The following is a 26912-nucleotide window of genomic DNA, read 5'->3' on the forward strand; positions in this document are numbered from 1 at the left end:
ATGTATTCATTCTTATTTCTCTAGTATAGCAAAAGGCATGGCTTCATGGGCACACTGGAAAAGGTAACACAATCATCAATCAATAAGCTTTTTTTAAAAAGAGTACATTTAGTTCATCTGAATAACAGTTCTGATACTGGTAAACCCAAAAGAAATGCAATATGAAATTCTCAAGACTAGATTTGAACCCTTAGCTTACAATTCCTGTAATTGTTCTTTTGATTGTTCTATATATTTTAACTTGTACAACTCCAAACAGTGCATTTTTATCCTGTTCTAGAACGATGACGTATTTATTCCATAAAGACCACGCTGAGGCTAGTGTGGTAGAGACAGAGGCATGTATTTGTTAGGGAGGGAAATTAGTGGCTGTCTTAATATAGACACTAAATATAAGCATCAAAAATTTCAATGAGCCTTCAATACGTGTTTGATAGATGCCTAAAAATGTCATCAATAGTTGATCCTTAATCACAGAAGTCCCCTAAGATATAATTTTAACCTACTGACTTTATTCCTAATCCTTCCTATCCTGGAGTGATATTTATGACAGTGGGTATGTTCACCTCTCAGGCAACTGGTGTGACTGGAACTGTTGCTTAAAACTCCCTTTTCAACCTAAGGGTGAAATTAAGGTGTGGATACTTACTATTCCACAAATATTCAGTTTCAGATTATTTCTGAATACCAAAACTCAAAGGAAAGTAGAGTTGCATTATCATTGATCTAGAGAGTCAAAGTTCTGCTAGGGTTAGAGGTTCTTTTTCATTTGGACACATTTGGTATTTTCCCACAGTTCCGCTTTCCCTTTTAAACTTATGTCCCTTGAAAAAAAGTGTCTTTTGGTCAAAAGAAAAACTCAATATATTTGTGTAAGAAATGTCTCTCTGGGGGCAATAGATATTGCTAAGAGTTTTTGTTTATTTGTTTTTGATAATTAAAAAATCTATAATTGTATGACTTCATCAATCTACCCTTTCACTGACTCACGTCTCGTTTGGGGGGCAAAGCGCTCACTGATAGCAAATGCATTTGACTGCTATTTCTTCTTGAAGTCCAGCAGCCTCAGTAGAAGTGACACCAATATGAGTGAGGGTAATAGGAAGAGGATGGTTGAGGGAAGCAAGGAGAATCTCAACCTACCAACTGACTCAAAAAGATCTCTTTTCCTAATGTTTATAAAAATGTTTGGAGTTCAAAATGACTCTATATGCAGGATTCCAGTTTGGTTTTTTTTTTTTTTTGCGATACACGGGCCTCTCACGTTGCGGAGCACAGGCTCTGGACGCGCAGGCTCAGCGGCCATGGCTCACGGGCCCAGCCGCTCCGCAGCATGTGGGATCTTCCCAGACGGGGTCACGAACCCGTGTACCCTGCATAGGCAGGCAGACTCTCAACCACTGCGCCACCAGGGAAGCCCTCCAGTCTGTTTTTGAGTTTCAGCAATGACCCAGTCTACCAGAAGAAAAATTTACTGCAACCAGTGCAAAATTTGCTCTTATCAGAGGAGAAAAATGAGGCTTGGGAAAGAGAATCAGAAAAGAGGGAGCCAGGATTGTGCTTGGCATTACTCACAGTAATAAAGAATATTGGTTTTGTTTGCTTATGGACTGATGAAGTCAAGGCATTACTCCTGGGCATTCTTCACTGTTAATAATGCATATTGCTTTAGGAGGGAAAAAATACAAAGCCTCAGGTGAAACTTACACTACTTGACCTATTTCTTTCTGTACAAAAGGAGAGTTTAGCTACGGCATTGACATTCACTAAAGTTTAAAAAGCATTTTTTTAGAATTTCAATATTACTTTAAACTAGAGCAGATATGCTTGACTTTTATGTTATTGATGGAAATAGGAAACATTCCTATTTCCTGTCTCTTATCTCTCATATGTTAAGGTTTACCCAGTTGATTTTCATATCTGCTTCATCCACACCTTGACTTGCTCTCTTATAGCCTCAGGATTTGTTCTACTTGTTGCCATTCCTATGTTTTCTAATATTTAAATCTTCACCTATCTTTCTTGTCTATTCCAGACTTTCCTCTATTTCTATGTGAGTTACATCCGCCTTCCGCCCCTGCCCCACCTCCCGTCCCCTGCCTTTGATATAAGGGATTCCAACAGCAATAATGTCCATTCTCAGTTAAATACAAAAGCCAATAATTGTAGTTACATTTATTTCAGTTGCACATATATAGAGTACTGATAGCAATATTTGTTATTAAAGGCAGTAATTTTGGAGAAAATTACTTTTCAATGACTACAACCTAAAGATTATACATTTTAGATAAGATTTTTTTATAGCATAATAAAATGCTTTTATTTAAATTACTAAATGTATAGCTTGATTTTTCTTAAGTTGATTTTCTTTTAAACATCTACTTATTTAAAAATGACATAAATTTATTCTTATCCTGTGAAAAATTCTACAACAGACTGATTTTTGTTACCAAGTGAAAAATCAATCCCAGTAGTAGTTTGATTCAGTTGTTTTAAACACAAATGATGGTGTGGTTGTATAGTCAATAGCAAAACAGTTTAAGATTTTCAAAAGATATTTTAGACTTGGTCTTTCTATATATGTATAAAAAGAAACAGTAAAATGCATTATACTAAGAAACATGACAAATGGCAAAATTATAATAAGGAATGAATGTTAATAAATTAAAAATAATTTTAATACGTCATATGGTCTGAAAAAGCAAAAATTTTGATTTGGGGGCCTGTGAAAGAAAGAATTAAAAGAACATAAAAATGATCAAACCCCACATAATTTCTTTTAGTTTCTGCTAATGAGTTCCTGGGCATGCCTCAGAGATGATGAGCATCTGGAAATTCTGAAGCTCTTAATGGCTGAGCTTTCAATGGCTGGCATTGTAGATGTGAGAAAATCATGGGCAAGTTCAGCATAAGGGGCATGTCTGTGAGCCAAGACTAAATTAGCTACATTTTTATAGCTTTTTCTTCAACTATGTACATCCTGATGTTGACCCTTGATACCCACCTTTATTATTCTAACTGCCAAGTCATTATGCACTTAACCTAGAATAACAGACACTTGAGGAGGGAAGGGTCACTAATGCTGAAAGAGACATTTGAATGTCTAGTATTTACATATTAAAGAATTTTCAGATTTAATATCACTGGAATTTTAAAGTTTCTTGGTTACTCTTTCAAGAAGAGAAATGTTTTAAGTTTCATTTGTTTTAATATGTCACTTCAGCCTTTCTGCTGCAATGTTTTCCTGCTCCAGCATTTTAACATACCCTTACAGGTATTGACCTTCAATTTAAAATCTTCTCAGGGATATTAAACCTTTTAAAGACTCTCAATACTTTTAACAGAGTTTGTCATTTCAGATTTAGAGAAAAACAGCCTTGTCATCCTTATGGAGAATTCTACCAAATCAGAGTACAATGTCTGACTTTAAAATGAAAATGGTTTTCGTTTATATTTTACATTATGACCTTCGTACATACTCGGTTACATTTAGGAGAGTCATCTAAAATATTTAGTCACCCATGTGATCTTGGCAAGTAACCTAACCTCAACTCCAAGTCTCTAACTGGGAAAGTCTAAATTCAGTTTCTTCTTTCATTAAAGTGGACAAAAATAATAGTGTTTACCTCATATGATTGTTGTGAAGATAAGACGAACAAATACATGAAAGCATTTAGCACAATGCCTGACACAGGATAATGCATGGTACCTCATGCATTAATGCATGGTACCTCATAGTTTTTACCATGGTGACTGTGACTTAATCCAATAGACTGAGGCAGTGAAAGCAATGATGTGATACGACTCTAAAATGCAGATACTCCTTCTGAGCACTTTTGTTAAAAACTAAAGTTTTTAACAGCAATTCTCAAAGTGCTCAAGTAGTACTGTCTGGAATTTGAGGGTGTGAGGGTGGATTTACCTTACTGTGACATGCTCTTCTAGCAGTGATTCCCAGACTTTTTGAATTAATGGACACCAGAATTTGAGATTTTGGAGACTGACATAGCAAGGGAGAATATAAAAACTACCTCCTACTATTATGCCACTGAAAAAAGAGGCTAGGATTTAACACCCTCAACACTTTGCCATATATTAGCCACTCTCAGGTACATAGAACAATGATGGTGGATACAGGAGCAAAATTCTTTCTGATAGATGAACTTATTTTGTTTATTTTATATATCTAAACCTCTGGATCCACAGGTTGGAGGGTACCCACATTTGCTCTCCTGTAATGCTTGGAGTACTGCTAGGCATAGCCATAGGTATTACCAATATTAGTTCAAAAGATACAATAACTAGAACAGAGAGCCACAAGTTCAATCATAGTCTTTCTAAGATGGATTTCCCACTGAATCTCTGCAGCATCACAGTACTTTCTGATCACAGTAGTATCACAGGACTAGTACTACACAGTAGTATCCTAATAGTAGCATCATAGTAGTATCCCTTCGCATAGAGATAAGATTTAAAGAATCTTCGGCAGAGACTTTGAGAAGCAGACTCAAATGGGGTACTGACTAAGACTTCTTCACCACTTATTATCCTTGATTCCACGTTCCATTTGTAGTTTAATTTCTGATTTTTCATTCTCATCCTATCTAGCCTAATGACTACTTACTTCAGGACAATGGCAAAACCAACACTGACTTTAAAAAAAAATTGATTGTAGAATAAAATATAAACTCAAAGAATAATAGTACAACGTTCACCCCTATTTTGGTAAATCCAGCAGCCCAGGCTAATAATCCCATTGCCATTTTCATTTCCTTAGGTTGATTCTCACTAGAATTCTAACTTGATATCCTCAATTAATATATAATAAAAAACTAAAATTGAATATTTAAAGCATTCTTTATTCTCTTTACTCTGTGATGTAATAGGTAAACATATCCATTATTAGGTTCTAAAGTCTCAGATTTTAGGCAAAATTGTTATAACATAGGGTAGTCAGAAAATGCTTATGATAGTAGGAAGAAGCTGTAAGTGAGTTTACACATGAAAGACATGGTAAAATTTTAAATACATATTACATTATTTCACATTTGACAAGACTTATAAAAGGCTACTGAAATTTTCAGATAGATTAAACAATTATTTTAGCCGTTAACAAGAATAACTAGCTCACAAATGCTTGATCAATACAGAATTGCATGGGGTTCTCAAAGCAAGTAGAGAAGCAAGCAAATGATCATCATGATTTGTATTGATGATATGATTAAACATAATATTATGGACTTTGAAAATAGATTTTATGTAAAATGGATGCATGAATGGATAATGTAAACACCTGTTAATTCCATTTAGAGTAATAAATGAATAAGGCTTTTCCTTTTATGGGAAAATTATAGTAGCCCTTTCCAACTAAGTACGTGATTATGGTTCTCTCCTTTGGTTAGGTTATGTAAGGGTCCCTTGGCTCTGATAGGTACTCCTTGAATTTCCTACCATCACATTCACAATCTCCTCTTTTTTCATAAAGAAGCAGATTTCCCTACTTTCCTGAGATTTCCAACTTCCTCTTCACCAATCGCTTCTCATCAGCCTTTAAATGTAATCAGGTGTTTGCCATCTTAAATATTCCTTCTGTCTTCCTCATATCCCCTTCCAGATTCTACCGTAATTCTCTTTCCTTTTAAAAGGAAACTCCTTTCTTGAGTTTTTTTAAAGTTTCTCTATTTCTTAATGTAGGTTCCTATGGATTCTGCCCCGTAAGTTTAGTAAATTACTTTTGCCAAGACCACCAATAACCTCTTTGTCACTAAAGCCAAGGAACCTTTACTCACTTACCTTGCTTGATTTTTTTTGCACCATGTGATACTGTTGACCCTTCCCTCCTTTAAACATTTTTTTCTACTTGATTTCTAAGGTGGCACTTTTCCTTGTTTTTCCTTCTACGGTTTTTTAGTGGTCATTGGAGTTGAAAGCACATCTATTCTATTCCAACTGATTAGTCAAGGCCAATCATATAATTCCATTCTTCTTGCTAGGGGTGAGAAGTCCTTAGCTATTTTGGATCAATGAGATGTAAAAAGAGGCTTGTGGGGGGATTTAGGGAAAAAATGTTTTGCTTGTAAGAGACAGCTATGGGAAACTTGGTTCTCTCTCCTGATGGATTAGAAGGAGGAAGCTTGTTATCTTCAATTGCTATAGGTAGCCATCTGATAATTATGAAAGGAACCAAGTTTAGGATAAAGCCAACAATATGAATGGAAGAGTGGAGAGGGAAAAAAAAACCTAAGTATTTAAAATTATCTAACTGAAGACTAATCTGAGCCTTACCCTAGATCTTGTCTACTTCTTATGTTAGCTAAATATTTTAGTGTTCAAGGCTGGAATTTTCTATAACTTGTGGTAGAAAGAAACTTATTGACAAAATCGTTGGTCATTCCTTCTCTGTTCTTGTTTCTAAGGACATGCCTTAAATGTTGGTGTTCTGTGGAGTTCTGTGTCATCTATCTGTCTCACTCACGACTCAATTATGACATGTTTTAATGATTGCTAAATTTGTATCGCCAACTAAGATTTCTCTCCTGAACTTCAGAAAAATATATCTAAATATCCACTAAAAATTTCCACTCAGATTTCCTAAAGATACCTCAAATCTACATCTTAAAATTTAAACTTCCCTCCCCTCCTCCACTTACACCTATTACTCTTTTGCTTTCCCATCTCAGTGAATGGCACATCATGACTCATACAAATTAGAATCCTGGGGATTAGTCTTGGAACTCTTAGCTGTCTCTTAGGCCCCATGTCCAGTCAATCACAAGATCACATTGGCTCTACCTTTTAAGAATATATTGGATCTTTGCATTTTCTCTCTACCACCCGTTGCTTCTGTCTACTCTCCCTTGGATTACAAGAGAAGCTTTGTAACTCATTCCATGGCCTCTAGTTTTTCTGCTCCCCAAATCATTCCCTGAAAAGCTGTCAGAGTGCTCTTTAGATGAAAATTTAATGATGTCTCTTCCCTGTTTAAAACACTTCTTCCCATTTCTTTCAGGATAAAGCCCAGCATAATCTGGTTTATGCTTATCCTCCTAATTTTATTTTATGCCACCCTTCTCTCTTAACTTTCTTTAATTTCTTTACTAAACTGGTGTCCTCTCCAGGTGCTCTCCTAGCCATCTTCACAGGACTATATCTGCAGTGCTGGATATTGCACAATAGGCAGATTAATAACGTGTATAACACCTGCAAATCAGAATATTAACAATTATTTGGGGTAAAATAATTTGATATTTAATATATCTTTTTAAAAAAGCACTGAAGGGCTTCCCTGGTGGCGCAGTGGTTGAGAGTCCATCTGCCGATGCAGGGGACACGGGCTCGTGCCCCGGTCCGGGAAGATCCCACATGCCGCTGAGCGGCTGGGCCCGTTAGCCATGGCTGCTGGGCCTGCGCTTCTGGAGCCTGTGCTCCGCAACGGGAGAGGCCACAACAGTGAGAGGCCCGTGTACGGCAAAAACAAAACAAAACAAACAAAAAAAAACACTGAAGTATTTATCAAGGGAAAAATCACCACTTATGTTACAAAGGAAGTATGGGATTATGTAGTGTATATGTTATGAAGCACAATTATAAAATGAACATTTATGAGCTTAAGAACTAGAGTGTAAGAATCACAATTCAGCTTAAGAAACAGAACAGTACTAAAACTAATATCAGTTTCCTCCCTGATTCTACCCCCAGCCTCCCCTTTAGAGATAACCATAATCCTAAATTTATGTTAACCATTCCCTTATAAAAGGTTTTCTCACTCATATACTTATGCCTAAATAATATATTTTTAGTTTTGCTTGTTTTTGAGATTTATAAATATGGAACTCTTGATGTGTGCCATCTTCTGAAACTTGTTTTTCACTCAAACTATGCTTCTAAAGTTTATACACATTATCCTAATTATAGCCAACAAATGTTCATTGCTGTAAAGTATTCCCTTGTGTGAATATTTTTTATCACGTTTCTTGTGATAGACATTTAGGCTTATCCAGTATTCTACCATTGTACGTGTTGGTATCTTGAATGACATACACAAGAGTTCTTCTAGGATATCTTAGGAGAGCAATTATTGGAATGTTGGGTATATGCATATTCAGCTTTATAAGATAATTTGTTGCCAATGTGATTGTGCTTTATACTCCCACAAGAAGTATAGAGTTTACATTGTTCTTATACTTGCAGGGAACTTATATTTTCATACTTCTTAATTTTTGTTAGTCCAGTAGGTATAAAATAGCATTTTTTTCTGTATTTCCCTGATTGATAAAAAGGTTCAGTTTTATTTTAATGTTAATTTACTCTCCTGATGCCCTTGTATTTTACCATACTTTTGGTACTGTGTTATATGTCTTTTCATATTGATTTGTAGGAGTTTTAAAAAATATATTCTAGAATATAAATCTCTTGTCCCTCATATATGTTGCAATTATCTTCTCGGTTATAGCTTTCTTTCTGCTCCCTTTATGGTGATTTAACATGAAGTATTACAATTACCTACTTATCACTGAACCTACCTCACCAGACTAATAGGTCCTAGAGGTAAGACACCATACCATATCTTATTCATTTTTGTTCCCTAACATCTAGCAAGTACTCAACACATAGTAGTGCTGCTTAGCACATACAGTTGCTCACTAAGTGTCTGATGAATGAATGACAGGATGAATGAGTTGTTATGACTTTAGAAATGGTGAATCAATCTTTTGTGGTTAAATTTCATTTTATGCAAATTGGCTACACCATGCTGCTGAATCCAACAGAGTCAGAAAGTATACATTACACAATTTACGGTAGTTGCACTTCAAAGGTGGGTGTCAGACACAAATAAGAGGTGACAGATCTTCAGAGAGGTGGCAGGATGTTGTTTATAAAAATTCATTACCAGCTCTGAGCATTTGGCAATGTTCACTTTTCATTCTTTTCAATGCACTTACAGTTAACCAGACTCCCTATTGTGGGATAGTATTTAGCCTAAATTTATCACAAAGTTAGAAGTGATGTTAAGACACAAGATATGGATTACATATTACAATGGATATGCAAGATTCATGGTTTGTGTCATTAATTTGAAATTGGTTACCTTTTTAGTAATGGTGTCCGGAGGTACATCCCGCCTCCCAAGAGGATAAGGATTCCATTGGCCACTAGGAGATACATCTTCTTGTCCATTGTCTAAAATGTTGCTTTGCTGGGACGGGGTCTATTGCAAAAATGGTATGGCATTCTTTAGTGATGTAATAGAAGTTTATCATAGTTTTCTGAAAAGAGTCCCTCATGATTATGGTAAAATTAATTTTGTTTAATCACAGAAAAACATATATCCTAAACTGGAGGTATTATTATACACTATTTATGTGGTAAGAATTGTAAATTAATAGCTTTTTGGAAGCAGTGAGAAATTCAATTAAAATAACCATCTTATAGTTATTTACTGAATTTTAAAGAGAAGTTTAAATTTACAGTACTGGAATAAAAATAATCAGGATAAAATTAACCAATTGTTAAAAACTACAACATTTAAAAGTTGCTTCATTTGTTTCTTTAGTGTGATCTTACCATTTGGAATATAAACTGAAACCATATAATACATAGTATGTAACTTCCAATATTCCAAACCATAACCTAAAACAAATTTTATAAGGCTGTATTGATTCTGGGAGAATGTGTCTTGCACTAATCCAAAGTGGTATTAACACTAGCATAGTGCGAGATTCATGGCACTATGACATCTACAGATTGCTTAGAGGAAAGATTAACACATCAAAAAATATTGTGCTGTTAGAATTTCAGTGTAAATAAATCATAATTGTTTTGATTCCAAATTTATTTATATAGATCATTTATGCATTAAAGTTTACACTCTTCATATATATTTTATTTTTGGCTGATTTACTGCTTATTATTTTTAACAAATAATACTACTCCTGTATTTATTGTTATTACTACTAGATATTTTGGGAGGCTTCTGTAGTCTGACCTGAGTAACAGAAGATAATCATACATCATCAGAAAGATGGCCTCCCGTGGAGGGATACAGTAATGGGATATTTTTCCTGTCGAAGTTGATTAACTTTTCCCATAGGCTTTCTCCTCCTCTGACCTACGGGATATACAAGTACTGCTTGATTTCCTGGGGAATTCTTATGTGGTGAGATATTATACTCAATGTTTCCTACGCCATTTTCTCCACATGTTTTGGAGGATCCCTATGGATAAAGAAAGCCTGGTTAGAGAGTGTATGTGCAGCTCTTTGTGTGAAGAATGGTCCTCCAACCCTGGAATGAGGGAACTGGGCCATTCTCTTCATAACATGGCGCAGATGGACTGCTTGCCAGGCTTCATCCAGTTATATGGAGTGCTCCTTCCTAATTGTTCTCCTTTAGAAAACAATTATATAACCACCCTATCTGCATTTTGACTACATGCATTTTTAAAAAACATTGCTTGGAACTATTAAAAAATAATATTTATTATGACAAGATTAATTAAACAAAATTAGATGAAACTTTCCTGGGGTCTAGTGGATATAGTGAAAAGTAAGGAAATAATTCAGTTTTCTTCTTTGACTTTGGCCGTGTGAATTCCTTTTTCATGAGCATATCACAAAGTATGAAAAAAGAGGACAAAGGTACTGAATTGAGGCTCCTGGGTTAGTTAGGAATGAATTTACATGTGTTTGTTTGAAAATAAAATAGAGGTAACATATTTAAAGTATATATTACTTGAAAATAACCAGCTATTCGATGACCATCTGTCTGATTTCAAGCATTAATTTTCTAGTCTTTACCTTTTAGAGATTAATGTTTGCATATGCTCACACACGATTTTTCTAGCATATGATAAATCAAACTGTTAAAATTAAGCAGTTAAAATATAATTATGCAGGGCAGGCACTACTGGACAGTTTTCTTTTTGAATTTTTAGTACTCATGTCTTTTCTGGTTTGGTTTCTTTGCCAATGAAGTGGGATAAAAAATATATTTAACAAGCTGGGTCTGTGGAACACAGATTTTTGAGAAGTGGTCAGAATTCAACACATATAATCTTTTTTTCCTCCATATCATCTTTATCTCCATCTCTATTTCCTCCACTAAACTCCCTTCAGCTGCCCAGACATGACTCCTACTCAGAGAACAACTGAGAACTGCAAGATTCTTTTCAACGTAAAGAAGGCTAAAACCCTTAGTCAAAATCCTAATATCATGATAATGAGATTCTTCATTAATTTAGCAATTAATCTCTCTCTTTTTAAAATTAGAATTAACAACCGCACCAATTCCTTTATGTTACAGGGCCCAAAGAGAACATAAACATGCAGACACGTGAAAAAAATACTTTGACTAGACACCAAAATTAAAGGAATTTCCTGAAAGCAATTTCTTTTATTAATTTCAAGAATGCTCTGGCCTCTTTGTTTTTCTGAAGTGAGACACACTAGGGGTGACTTAAGTTTGCAAAAAATAGACCGTGAAAACAGTTTATTAATGTTTGGGAAGGAGGAACCCAAAAGAGAATTATGTAGTGGGTTCACATTCTTTCTCAAAAGGAGTGAGTATAGCTATTTACAAAAAAATGAACTTCTGATAAAGTACTCCTGAACTTTACATAAATGCAGTTACTTAGTTGTTAAAATTCTATGAAAAGTTACAAGGAGCAACTGTCACTATTGAATTTTATTATTTCAAAGAAAATAAGCAAATTGAGGTTCAATTATCTTTAGTACCACATTCTAGTTATTTTCTTTAGATACTTCAAAAGATTAAGAATTAGTCTTTTCCTCACCACATATGACCAATTAAATATAAAATACGTGGAAAATCATCACAATATACAATTTCTTCAGCTTCTAAATTCTGTAGATCCTTAATATTTCAAAATAAAAGAAAAACTTGTCAATGTGATTTAGTGAAAAGTCAGAAATTATATTTGTTAAGAAATTCAGTAATGCTAGTAGTTTTGCTGAACAGATGCTAATCCCAAAGACGACTGTGGACATTTGTAGATTTAATGTTTATGATTTTGACTACTGTGAATGATCACAAGCATCTACTGGAAGGAAGAAGTAGTTTCTAATTTGTTGAGACATAAATGTGCATGAATATGTGTCTCTATATATCTGTGTATGCATGATCATGTATATGAGTGTATGCATGCAGGTATGCCTATGTGTGCCCATATGTGAGGATATGTGTATGTAGAGGATTCACATATATGAGTAAATGAGCTTAGCTGATTTAGTAGCTTTGCTCTTGACTGTTAATTGATGGGTGCACTGAAAGCTTGGGAAATTCACTTATGGCATTTAGTTGGAGGGATTATATGAGAGTGGTATGAGAATTTGGCACTGTGCAAAGGTCTTGGGATATATTCCTTAAGAACTCAATGATCTATTTTGCTTAGTAATTGGCACATGGTTCACAGAGGCCATTACCACAGCTTCAAAAAAATGTGTGAAAACAACTTTCCCCAAAGTATTTTCAGTGAAATTATTCTTTTTCTGCATATTTTTTGAAAAGAGTAGGTTATAAAGACAAATATACACCAAGTTTGGATCTTAATTATTATGATTTCACAGTGTTCAGTCTGAAGGTGGTAATGTAATGTCCAGATTATTTTAAAGCTAGTATTTCATTATATTGGTAGGGAAGCATCTGTACAAGTACTAAGCTTATTTTGGTAATTTTAATCACTGTTTATGAGGATTTATGTGGATTTACAGGCTGAAGGCTTTTTTCATAATTAGAAAGATAAGTGAATTCTTCTTGAGCAATAGGTAGCCAATAATAAATGTAGCAAAATCAGTAGAAACTATAGGCATAAGTTACCCCAAGGTGCTGCAGAAATATTGCTTTGCTTTCAGCAAACAAAACAAAACAAAACAAAACAAAACTGGAATTAAGTAAGTAACCCTTGGAACTAGGGTGAACGAATGCATATCAGATATTGTTACTATTTGATCCTGAGTCACTTGCATAGGTCTACAAGAAAGGACATTAGAAATCTGAAAAGAATTTAGGTGCAAACATTGCTATCTAAAACTCTAATTCTAAAGATGGTGGAATAAGTATGAACTAATAAAACAGATACTGAGGCCATCTTCTTCCAGGCAAAATTATATGAAAAGATCATTGAATACATATATTTCCATAATTTCAACTTCCCTTCCTCTGAAATTGTAATTTATATTAGTGTCTGTTTCAATAAGCCAATGAGCAGTAGGTACTATGGTGTAATAATATGTTGGTAAAAGTTAAAAAAGAAAAAAAAGAAAAAAATTATCAATTTCTCCAGTGTAGAAGAGACCACACTATTTATATTGGCAGCTGGACACCTGCAGATGGGGAGTTAGAAAAGGCCAGGGATTTCTTTCCCAGCCTTGCATGTCTCTGGAGCAGGAGTATTATGGATGATTAAGTTGTGATTTTCTTAGGTTCAAAACCTTTGGTCTTTTCCTGCTACCAAACATATTTCTTGGTGCTACTGAGTGCTCAGGAAATGCAAGTGGATCTTAAAGAGGGCAAGGTAACTACTAGCATTTATTAAGATCAGCTAAATAAGAGAGCACTGTATCTGTAGCACATAGGGGATGATTTGGGTCATGATGTATTTTAGATTAGTTATTATGTTCTACTTGTGCATTCTTTTCTCCATCCCATAAGATCTACTTTTCTGGATTGTTGTGAAGATAATATAATTATGTATATGAAAGAGCTTTATCAACTATTATGAATTACAGTCTATGAAAATGTCCGATTTTATAAACATTTGAGAAGACATCATCATATACAAGAAATAGCAGGGACTTGAGTGCTAAGCAGAGTCGGATTCAAATTCTACTACCATGCTAGGTGTAGAGGTTACAACAGTAAAACAGTGAAAATATAGTTGAGTTCTTTTATGTAACACATGAATCTCAGTTTCTTCTTCTATACAATGGTGAGAAATAATTCCATTCAGGGTTTTTGTGAGGGTTGTGCAAAAAAAAAAAAATTAAAGTATCTCATGGTACTATGTATATAGTAGATTTCCAATAAATCCTAGTCTTTATTCTTCTCCTATCAAAATATTTATTTTTTCTACCATTAATCTGGATAATAAAAATGACAGTTTGAACTGACATTTTACAATATTATATTTCTCTTTGATAACATAAAATTTCAAGACATTAGCTAAGCTCAATTACAACAGAACACATCCAAAGAAGCACACTGAACCATCAATAACGTCATAGAAAGTCGTCTTAAATGCTTTTTGGAGAGGCAGTGAATAAATGACAAATGGATAAATGAATGAATGAATGAATGAATAAGTAAATAGATAGAGATACTAATAATTTATAATTTAATAGCTGACTTATATGTCTTAGATGTTCTATTTATAAATACTATTAAATTTTTTATTAGAGTAAGCATCAAAAGATGAAAATATTAAAGGAAATTAAATTTATTAAACTAATTTTGTGGTTTTCTTGATTTGCATTCTGTTAATATCAAAACAGGTTCTGTAAAATTACCATAGAAAATATAATTTACTATCTATAATACAGAAAGACTATATTTAGCTTGTAGTCCATGAAAAATGTACAGTACTCGACCTGGAATATAATAAATATGAAAAAATAGAAATATTCAAAACACATAGCAAAATCTGGGAGAGTCTTTTCTTTTTATCCACATAAATATTCGCTGCGTAAATACTTCAAGTTCAGAGTTCTTCAATCTTTATTCAAAAATAGTTATATCTTTTAAGTAGTTTATTACAAATTTGTTTAAAAGAAAATTGAGAAAAAAATATTAGATATGTTTTGGTAGTCTAAAAAAAAAAATCCAAACCGACAGACAAATAATTTGCTCAGTCAGGACCTCAGGTAGTGTCCTTTTGTCAATTACCATAATGGAAGGATGGGGAGGTAGGAATCACAAAAAGGTGCCCTCTTTGGGTACATAACTTGCAAGAAGACAATCTCAGTGTAACAGAGAAAATACAAAAAGGTGCTCCTTTCTTCTAATTACAAGAGGTTAAGTCTTGCCAGCAGAGGGTGTGGGGAAAGGGTCTGGATTTCAACCCCTGAATGTTCCCTGGGGAGGGCACCACCTATACAAAAGTATGCTGCAACTCCATACCCAGTTCTTAACTGGTAATACGTGAAAACATTCATTTAGATTCCTTAGGACACTTCATTTATTCTTTCTAGGACACCCCAAAGTCATTTACCACAGTACTTAACTAGAGATAGCCAGTGTTATCATTCAGGAATTTTATGAATAAAAAGATAGCTCCAGGATTTTCACAGGAGAATGAACAGTTTTTGTCAATTTTATCTACTGAAATATTTTTATTTTGATCTTAGTCTATATTTTAGTGCAATTCTCATGGCTAACAATCATTTAGAGGCTGTAATGATATCTTAAATAGCTGATACTAATTTTTATTATCTTAAGTGGCAAGATGAAAGTGCTGTAATAGGTTTTTATGTATTTGTAAATCAAAGGAAAATAATTTTTGTCTATCTCCTCTCCTGGTGAGAAGGGCTCCAGGAATCTGAGCCTCAATCATAGGACCGGTTATCAATGGTTAGTGGAGAATCTGAAAGGCTGCACCTTAAGAGAGGTTGACCCTAAAGTTTGGCAGAAAAACCAAACAAATTTTCAAATTAAGGAGCTCTGCAGAAGAGATATACCTAGCACAAAGGCAAAAGGGCAGAGACTTAGATTGGAATCCATGAAAGGAAGTAGAGCATGGAGTAGTCTTGAAAGTGATTAAACAACCAGTAACCACACCTGATGATGTTCCTGCACTAGCAACAAGGTAGCAAAGTTGCCCAGATGCTGAAATGTCTACAGTTTACAGGGCTTAAACTCATCATTTGGGTCATAAAATCTTTGGGGGGCAATGGAGTAGTTGCCCTGACTGTTTATTTCCATCCCTTGCTTTCTTTCTTCTCCCTTTTATTTATCTATTTTTTGGTGTGTGTAATAAAGTATTGATGATAATTCATTTTGAGATAGACTATTTCAATATTTGAATTACTCCTTTTTAGGGGGGCCTGGATGGCAGCTTATTTATTTATTTATTTATTTGTTTATATTGAAGTATACTTGATTTACAATATTGTGTTTCAGTTGTATGCAAAGTGATTCAGTTCTATATATATGTGTGTGTATATATATACAAAAATGTATATATATTTTTTATATATATTCTTTTTCAGATTCTTTCCCATACTTGAGTTATTCTTGGTTTGCAATTTAAGGTAGTTTCCAAAAAGAATTCCTTTAGGTCATCTCTGTGCCCAACTGAGTAAGGTTGCAATGTCTCCAAATATAACTCTGCAATATTTCTGTTACAGATCATCTTAGAGCTATAGTAATAGTTAATGAATCCATTCTATAGGGTACCCCCCAAAACATCAGAAAATTAATATAGCAACACAGAGGTACCTAATTTATATCTGGAGAATAATTTATACATTGAGAAACAGTGCTTCAAGTGTATTACCATTTTTCAGACACTGAATATATCTATATTATCCTATAGATTGATGAGAAAATAGGGCTAAAAACTAAGCAAAATAGGGGTTATCCATATGATATAATTTCAAGGGGTTTAAGCAATAGCTTCTTTCATACCAAGATCTCTCAAATCTGCTCACTGTATTTTGAAATTCTACGATTGTAGTTTAAGGGTTTGATTTCTATTTAATTACCAAGCTCTCCAGGAAAGGTGTCTATTTAAGTTGTGATAGCTCGTCTGTTTCTTAGCGCAGATAAGTTTCAAGACTTTTTGAACACTGGTTTTGTTAGGGCAGAAGATGAAAGCCCTGGGCATCTAAGAGGACATGAAGAACAGACTAGAGGCTCCAGTGAAAAGGGTCTCACTGATGGTAGTGTGCTGGCACTGACTTGTACTAGCTCATGAGAGCTGACTATTCTCAGTGCCAATTTTGAGTTCAGTGATATCAAGTTACTACTTTGAAACTGGCCAGAGAGGGAGTGTTTTATCACCGACATAAATCAGTCATTTTTCTCCCTGGAGAGAGTTACCTACACAATACTGGTCCTGTAACAGGAGACTGAGGACAAGGAAAATAATTTTCAAAAGTTCTCAATTAAGTTAGCTTTATTGTTTTTTCCCCAAAGTGATCATGGGTGATAAAAAAGCTGTGAATTTAAATGTCTCTTTAATTTTATTACTCTCCTCAGAGTAGGAAGCAAACTATACAGAGTTAGGAGCTGTTATTAAGGCTAATTTGACAATAAAACATGAGTTTGTGGTCATATAACACTCACTTTCCTGGGATGGGAGTTTGCTCCATACGTTCATTAATTTGATTAAGAGAAGAGTGTTTGGAGGCTACCATCATTTTGTTATCCTTACTTTTGCATTGCTTTTTTTTGGTAAAAATTTACTAGGTTAATGACTACATTAATAATATAGTCATAATGACATATTGTGTGAAAATGACTCATTAGTTTCCATCAAAAGGTAACTAAGAGTGCATTAGTCAATTTAAACAGGTAAAATGTGTATTCTCTGTTTTGCCTGAATAAAACAAGCAGAAACGGTCCTTTGACAATGGAAATGTTTCCTCTTACAGTATATTCTCTTTCAAATAAGGCTACATTTTCATTTAAAATCATGTGAACTTTCCACTTTTCCATTAACCCAGGATGAGTAAAAATTTGCTAGCTAAGCTACAAATTTGTTTCTCATGTTTTACTTCTGTGTAATATTTCCTACAAAAAAAATGGGCTAAAGAAATATTTAGAAGTGCCAACCACTTAATTTTCATTCTAATTTAGGACTCTATGTCTTTTCCAAAGGAATCAACTGAAATCCAATAATAATTTCTTTGTGTGTGTGTGTGTGTGTGTGTGTGTGTGTGTGTCTTTGTTTTGTTCTTTTGTTTTTATTATTTCTTTCACTTCATGAGGATTAAAACTGTAGTTCACATCCATTCTCTATCTCAGCTCTTGTACTCAACCAGCATTTATTTAATCTTTTCTTCTGAGAATTCCTTACTTATAGCTAGTTCATTGGTACATTTAAGACTTAGATTAATTGACCATAACTGTATGGGTTTATTTCTCAGCTGTCTATTGTGTTCCATTGATCTATGTGTCTGTTTTTATGCCAGTGCCATCCAGTAATAATTTCTAGTTCTGTTCTCAGAATGCATCAGCAAGAGAATATAGGGTGGTCTTCCAAAAAAGTAAAAAAAAAAAAAAAAAAAATGGTATATATCAATACATACATATACACACACAAAAGAAAGAGAAGCAAAGAATAAAAGAAAAAGAAAATGAATAATAAGAAAAAATGAGTCTTAAAGCAACACAAAAAGCCATGTACCTGCTCAATCCAAAAAGCAAAGCTGTTAAGCAGGAACCTGATAATCAATCTAGCTATAAATATTCATTTAGCAGCTAAGAGTTTGGGCTCTACATTGTTTGCCCTTGTGCTTTTTGGACTCCTGAGAGTCTATAAGCAGGGCTGTATGTACAGCCTAAACACATTACGTGAACAAACAACATTAATTGGCTTTGGTATGCTGACACATGTAGGGCAGTCCATACTTACTTTCTGAAGAGGTAGTTCGTGTAGATCAAATTTAGACTTAGTCTGCAAGTTTAAAGTCATGCTTCTGCCTGCATGCATTGCTGAAATACCTCCATAGGGCAGCATGCCAAGGTTAACTGTGCTGTGTTTGTAAGCAGCATTCTGAGTAGAGGAAATAATCATGTGACAGGATGTGAACACATGCTCAACAAACTGATTATTACATGAACATGTTTAAATTTATAACATTTAACTTAAAGCAGGCAAACAGTAACTTTCTTTTCTAAACATGCACTTGATCAGACAGAAGCATACAGTAAACAGTGTTAGTTATGCACATAATGAGTACCATCCAAAACTACAGAAAAGACAAAAAGCAAAGATAACATTTGTTGTACATTTGCTCCTAACTCAAAGGCATAAAATCTATCTCTTATATATCATGATTGTAGTGACTATGGACAAATGTACATCAGTGGCGGTCTATTAATTCAAAAATTTCAAACAGCGAGGTCTTAATCAAATTTTGTCAGCTGCAAATCTCATGGTCTCTTTCACATTGTAAGATTAGCACATACAAATTAGCTTAGCTTATAATTCTGCCTTAAAACTAATACACTGAAAAGTTAAATCCCAAATCAGTTGCTTTTATTTCTCTGTCTATAGGCATAATTATGGCAACTCAGAAAAAAGAGCTGGTCAAAAAAATCAGTCAATCTGACCAGTGGATGATTGAATTTGCGTATTAGTTTAGTTAAACCAGTCAACTTGTATGTGAATCCAAATATTCTAACTTTTTTGTTGTTTCTTAAAAAATTACATTTTAAACTGGAAAAATTTCATAATGAAACTAAAGGAACTATGATTTGAACTATTAATGCTATTTATCTGATATACCTAAATACCTATAGAACATTCTAGTGATATTTGCATAGTAGCTACCCTTCAGTAGGTGCATCTAAAGTTATTCCAAGTGTCTGATAGGTAGTTTGTTTTTTTCTACAGAACTTCATTTAAAAATTAAAACATTTTGTGGGCTTCCCTGGTGGCACAGTGGTTGCGAGCCCGCCTGCCAATGCAGGGGACACGAGTTCGTGCCCCAGTCCAGGAGGATCCCACATGCCGCGGAGCGGCTGGGCCCGTGAGCCATGGCCACTGAGCCTGTGCGTCAGGAGCCTGTGCTCCGCAACAACAACAACAACAAAAAATTAAAACATTTTGTATACCCTGTCATCAAATAGTTTCCATCAGTACAATCTCTACTTTCCACCTATCATGGACATGTAATAATTGACAGCATTTGGCCTTTTTAAGTAATTCTCTTAATTTGGAAAAAAAAAAAACTACAGAAGTTAACTTAGTACACTTTTTAAAACTGAATATTATTGAACATTAACAGCAGGCATCTATTCTATTCTGAGGGCATTATTTGCAAAGAAATGATTTTTAGCAACAGAATTCCATCAACTGAAAGACTATTATACTCCTGATGGTGTGCTGTTTACTAATCATATTTGTTATGGATCCCTGATTATTTCATCCAGAGATTGTTTTTCATTGTCACCATGCCAAAACTGAAAAGGACACTGAACATTTCAATCTAGCACTTGAATGACTCCTTAAGGGTTAAAATGACTCCAGTCTAGGGCTCTCTCAGCTCTTATGGAAGAGTAGCAGTCTTAGATATATGGGTTCATGTTTTCATTTCTCTCAGTCAAATTGGGGCTCTATAGTGGAAGCATGAGCCTCGAGATAAAACCAAAGGAGAAAACAAGCATCTTTAATCTAGGGTAGTACTTGGAGCTGCCTCTCCAAGGTCAACACCGAGCAAGATCTTTAACCAACATTACGTAGAACACTTAAGCTTATCCAATGTCCAGGCTTCTAGGCAGTTCTCTTTTATAAGGAATGGACAAAGATCTTGTAGTTTCTAGTGTAACTATTTGATTTCCAGGGTTCAAATCACTCAACTAAATTTCACTGGAAGGAAGAACACTGTATCTGGGGCAATCTGACTTTGGGCAGAATGTTAAGAACAACAGTACAGAACTATTTTTACATAACAACTCTGTGTTCCAGCACCCTGAATTTATCTTGTTTAAAGTTTTAAGTAAGATACAGCCTGAATAGCTCAGTTACTCAATTTAGAGAGGGAAAGAAAAGTTACTTGGAGAAAAGAGGAAGAGCTTTCAGGATTTGATAGCTTGAAGCAATACTCTAAGGTAATTTAATTTCATGGAATTAAATGAGAAGCTATTGAATATACATTGAAATTGCTCTGAAAAATGAAAGACAGACTGAGGGAATTATAAAGACAGAGGATATGTGAAGACTAATTAAAAAGGGAGGTATTGTCACAGGAATGGAAAAATACATACAAATTTACTTTTAGTTATCTGGATCTGGGACAGGCAGGGCCTCCAGACTTCTGCTGATCCAAATCCCCCTTCCCCAGTCCTATTTTCCTCTCTCCAAATTCCTGCTCCAACTAGAGGAGTCACCTACTTTTCAGTAGCTCTGATCAAAGGAAAGGAACCATTTATTTGGGAAACCAGTAAATAAATGATGGTACCAAGTGCTTAAAATTTTGTCTTTTCTTTTTCATGCTTTGTTTTCGCTCACTCCTCTGTTGCCTCAAATTACTAGTCATTGTATATATGCTCCAAAAAGCTTCTTATAACCTTTCTTGGCTAGTTCATCTTACCCTGTTACGTATGGTCGTGTCTACACGAGGCCAGAGTTCCCAAACTGTACTGTTTTATTTGGCCCCAAATATTTTCGCCCTCCAAGTTATCTGTCTACATGGAGGGTATAACTTGAGGTAAGGCATGGTGACAACCGACCAGGTGTCTCCCACTGACAGCCAGTCATGAGGCTTTGATGAGGCTCCCTTCAATGGGACTGAGCACACCTATTTGAAACAGACATTCTGATGAAATATTTTGCAAGGCAGAACCAGTTTCCACATTGAGAAACTAATACCCACACCCACATTTATTAGTTTACTCTTTTCCTATAAATAATTGTTTTCTTGTCATGTAGACACGACCTACAAACAATATAATTATTTTAAAAGAGTACACCTGAAAACGTAAAATTCAGCATTAAGAAAATATATAATAAATGCAGTGACCTGTGCTTTTAGCAGGACACCAAATAAAATAAAACTATTGTGTGAAACATTCTAATGGTATATTATTAACCAGATCCCCAATTTACACTGAGCATTTAAATCTAGAAAATGAGAACAGAAGGCCCTATTTTCACAAAAAGGACTTTTAAGATTCTAAGGTCAATGCAGAGTACACAAAGCCCTCTACACCAAAGCCGCAAAGTATCAATACACTCAGTGGTGATGGTCAATTGATCATAGTTCTAGAAAATGCAGACTTCTCTTAGAGAGATACAAACAACAACAAAAAGTAATTCTAGGCCTTATACAAGTTTTTTTTTTTTTGCTCTCCTCAATTGCTATGCATTTCATGATTTGTTGTGATTCAATTTTTAACTGCATTAAGATTAATGTCCCCCCCTTTTTGCTGCAATATACACACTAATTTGTACATTTGTAGTCTTTATAAAGACATCATCTATTTTTGTTGTCTGTAGTATGATTTGAATTTAACCATTTCTTTCTATATGAAAAGCAACATTCTAAATGGCAGAATTTTCATTGAATAAAATAATGTATAGGAGGGCATTCAATCTCTGCTTATTTTATTTTTCTGTTTCTTGCTGAGAAGATTATTGCTCATTAGAAGTAATAACTTTAGTAGTCCCATAGCAGTAACTATATGCAAATTGTATAAACAAATTAGGTCTGATTTTAATATAAGTGAGTCTGTGCAGAAAGGATTAGAATACTCACTTTTTATAGATTCAATAAAAATCATACTCTTTAGGTCACTAGAGAACAGTTTTGTGTCCTAGGAGATGCATTTTGCCTTAATGGCTAGAAAGCAATTGAAGCACTATCCTATATGACAGAGTCAAATTCTTTCTTACTAACCATATTTAGGATAGTTTTGATAAATAATTCACCTATACGTTATGAACTCTCAAAGAGCATCAAACAGTATCCATGAAAAACTATTATGATCAATTTCCCCACAATATAAAGATAAATAAAATGCTGATCATCTCTTCATTCATGTAGTTCATGCTTCACTACATGTGCTTAGAAATGCCAATAAAGTAAAACTAAAGGCAGGAGGGATATTCTTACAGAGAAATGCCAAACATACCCTGTCTAACCTTCTAGCTTCTATATGTCTAAGCAGCTGTTGTCTCCAGTCTGCAGGCATTTTACCACAGCTCTCCTCTCCCTTCACAGGAGTAGGCCTCGTCTTTATATCACTGTTATCTGATGGCTTGTCACCATAGTTACCCAAGTTATAGTCAGATGGTATTTTTTCCAAAAGAGCTGCCATAGTAGGCCTAGCTGAAACTGGCCTGGTTTGGGAGGCACCATAACTCTCTGTACTGTAGCTTCTTGCAGACAATGGCCTCCTTTGGGTAAGGTTTTTAACTGGAAAACTTCCCGCCTGAGCTTTCACTTCTTGATATGAAGGGTGTTCATCTTCATACCTGCCATTCCTTTTCAGGAACTGGGACTCAGTCACTGAAACGCTGCTTTGGCGATCCAGACCTCCCCTATATGGAGGTCTGCCGTACCTATCATTCGGAGGCAGCTCATGAGGTTCACTGACCCTTCTAAACATGGCCATTTCTGTGGAACTCGCCAGGGAGTCAGCTCTTCTCAAGAAGCCTGCCCTGGCACCTTGGCTTGCAAACTGGGCATTTACCACAGCATCCTCATTAACAGATGGCTGAGAAAATGAAAATATTTGCTCAATCGGTGGGTATCCTCTGTAAGCTCTAGGACTAACCAAATCCTTGGTGATGTTTTTGCCCGGCTGTTGCACGTACTCAGAATTGTGTTGAAATGGGGGCGGTATCCTCTTTTCAGCTTTAACCTCCACTGCTCCTTGGGGATTGAAGCTTTGGTCAAATTGATAGACTTTTTTTGTCATGGAAGCTTTTTGTTGTTGTGGCCCTTTACTACTTCCATAAGTGAGCATCTCGTCATCCAGCATCGGGACTGACTGGCTTCGAGACATACTGGACATACCATGCTCTGGTCCTAACATTTTGTCAGGTCGTTCGTGACTTCCTAAGTGATCACTCCCAGAAGCATAGTTTTCTAATGGTATATTGTAAACCTTGTATGTACCAATGTCAATCTCATCGATACTCTGTGACTTCTTGAATTTATTGGACTTGATGTCTTTCATTAGTGGGGAAAGCCTCTCTGTGCTTTTGCTAATTGAAATAACACCTTTAGAAGATTCTGGGCGGCAGTGGATTTGAGAAAAGACATTACTGAGACTCCTGTTGGGATTAGAATCATGATACTCCCATGGTACTCCTGGAGAAAAAGGACTAGGTATTTCAGCAGATTCTTTTATATGTTCTTTCCTTTCAGGCAATGGGCTGGTGGTAGGGGTTGTCTCTAATTTGGAAGGGAAAGCAGTCCTGTCTTCAAAAGGACTAGGGGTTCTGGTCCAATTCTGCCAAGGATTGGAAGGAGGCACTTCTGTTTCTGGTGTGTGTCTGTGTGTAGACTGCTCAAGTTCCAGGGGAACACCAACAATCCTATCTTGCCTAATCAAAGGCCTGCGTCCATGAGAAGATGTGCTTCTAGATTTTGAACTCAGGAGAGGATTATTGTTGGCATTCTCGCCTGTGGTTTCCTCTGCAACAAACCCGGTGTTATCATAATGTGAGCCATCAGTCCAGTTGTCAGTGAAAGTGTCACTCAATGGCAGCCGGTCAGGACGCTGTGGTAGATTCCCTGGGGGGACAGCCTCCCGCTGGCTGAGCAATGGCTTTGCATCAAGAGGCTGTGGGAAAGATTGTGCAATCCTGTGAACACAATGGGAAGGAGAAACATGAAAATGAGGAAGATCTGGGTCTTTGCCAGAAAGAACACCAGGCAAGAATACCACCATCCTTTGTCCAACTGATCATTCATCCACACCTCAATTATGATTAACGATAGCATTATTATTCATGTCCAAAAAAAGTCACTCCTTTACCCTGCTCTAACTTTTATTTCTTCTCAGTTATTACCTTCTAATATACACAGTTTACTTACCTGTTATATGTCTTGTGTCCTCTGCTAGAATGTAAACTCATGAGGGCAGAGGTTTTTTCTCTTCAGGCCTAGCATAGTGCTTGGCACATAGTAGGTACTAAGTACATATTTGTTGAATGAATGAATGAATGAATAAATGAGTGAATGAAAGAAATATAGTTATTTTTAGTAATGGTCCTGAACCTGTCCGATAATTAGAGCTACCTGATTCCTGGTCTCCATGAATTTCTGATTCAGTACATTTCCAAACTATTAGTTGAGAGTACATTTCTTATCAATGCTTCTTATATCTAATGAACCCAAGTTTTCTTCAAATAACATATTTGAGGGTCAGGTATTAGAAGACATTAAATCCATTGTATAGTGTATGCATTCACATATCTTTTTCTAGAATGTAAATTAAATTAAATTAAATTATGAGTTCGGGTCATTGGCATGTTTATTCTGGTGACCACAGTATCTCTACAAGATGCTCATTTTTCTAAGTTTATTCTAAACCGTTTGCACACTAATGATATTGAATTATATATCTTTTATTAAAGACTTTTAAGGGCTTTTGCTAATTGAAAAAAAGTGCATTTAGAAGGCATCTTCCAAAAGTACCTAAATCAGTCTCAGCTTATATAACAAATAATAAATTTACAAACTGAAAGAGTTAAGATTTTTATCATGGGCATCAATGAGTAGAAATAGTTATTCATCAATTACCAAACAATATATTGTTAACAGTATTGACATTATCAGTAAAATCTGAGTGAAAGTCATGACTACCTATATCATATGACAATTTTTATTTGCTATTTGTACTGTGAAACATAGCAACATGTTACAAAACAAGGGAACCAGCACTGGGTAAATGCTACTTCATTGAGTCACTTTATTGACCTCCATGGCTTTTGATTTTAATATGTCTGTAAAATGGAAGTAATATAGAGTAGGAGCCATTTTGGAAGGATTAAATACTTTTACTTACATTCTAACTTTTCCAGGTGGTGATAAAATGATGATGATGAAGATGCTGATGAAAAATTTATTGAATGTTTACTCTGTACTTGGCACATTAATGCTTTCCATGAATCTTTCTTTAATTCATAACACCATTTTGGATGGTGAATGCCCAAATGTGTCACAATTATGTACTGAGGCAAACACAATTTTTGATTTTCAATTAAAACTTTTTTTGGTTCTATCATCTCAACCTGTTAATGTACTACCCTCACTCCCGTAAACAATGGTTTTGCTGTGTAAAATGGATTTATCCACTCTTGGAAATCCCAGGGGGACTACATTTGCTTACCTGCCCCTCTGTCTTCTATGCCACTCATGTGCTGAATACAATCCCCAAATTAAGAAGATTCCATTTTTTTAAAATGTTGCTGAAAATAAGCATTTGGGGACAGAAAAGAGGGAATTCTAAACACACCTGTTACCCCACAAAGAATTATGTACTGCCTCTTTAGCTGTTGTCTGCAAGGACCCCACTTTAACCCGGGTGTTAGAGGATCCTGAGGAAGCCTGGGAAGGTGAGTAGTCTGAGTAAGTGCCTGAGGAAACACTGTTATTCAGACAGTGAGTTTTGTCAACTTCAGACTCATCGGTTGATTCTGAAATGTAAACGGGAAAATATTATAATGCTGTGAACGTTGACAAGTATAAACACAGAAAGGCAAGTATGAAAAACAGCATACCAATGAATGTTAGAGATACATATTTATAAAATATTTCTATAGACTATGGTATATCATAATTTACAACTGGTGATTCATCATGCACATGCATTTGTGGCATATTTTCCACATCAGGTTCACAATGTTACCTTTTTTGTCCTTCCCTAGCAGAACAAGTTTGGGTGGGTACAGAGGGGTCTCAGCTAATGAAGGGTGAAGTTCCCCAATCCTCATTTCATTAGCTGGATGAACAAAAGAATCCTGAGAGATATAATAATACAGGACAAGGAAAGTAAACATTTAAACATTGGTTAACCAAGATGGCAATATCTTTATTTGGCTCAGATACAAGAGGGACTCCAGAATTTAATTCACCGTGGCACACTAGGAGAAGTGAATCATATGTATCTCTGAGGTAAGCCCTAAAATGTTTTGTTTTTCTAATTTAAATGAGTCCATTTATTCATCAGACATTTTTTGAAAGCCGTTTATATGCCTGGCACTGTGCAAAGAACTGTGGA

At 35.2% G+C, this 26912-nt stretch overlaps 1 protein-coding gene across 1 annotated transcript in view; it reads right to left on the reverse strand.

Annotated features, from left to right (window-relative positions):
- LRRC7 (leucine rich repeat containing 7) overlaps positions 1-26912 on the reverse strand; it is a gene marked incomplete at its 3' end in the record, with an annotated part of 372290 nt that overhangs the window by 45131 nt on the left and 300247 nt on the right. Inside the window, exons 18-22 of the mRNA XM_007466671.1 lie at positions 26541-26652; positions 26148-26328; positions 22812-24492; positions 18589-18729; positions 9089-9208 (exon numbers count right to left, since the gene is read on the reverse strand). Coding sequence (XP_007466733.1) covers positions 9089-9208; positions 18589-18729; positions 22812-24492; positions 26148-26328; positions 26541-26652 — 2235 coding nt within the window. The remainder of the gene's footprint in view (positions 1-9088; positions 9209-18588; positions 18730-22811; positions 24493-26147; positions 26329-26540; positions 26653-26912) is intronic.

The sequence above is a fragment of the Lipotes vexillifer genome, unplaced genomic scaffold, assembly GCF_000442215.2.
Source record: "Lipotes vexillifer unplaced genomic scaffold, Lipotes_vexillifer_v1.1 scaffold797, whole genome shotgun sequence".
Taxonomy (NCBI): Eukaryota; Metazoa; Chordata; class Mammalia; order Artiodactyla; family Lipotidae; genus Lipotes; species Lipotes vexillifer.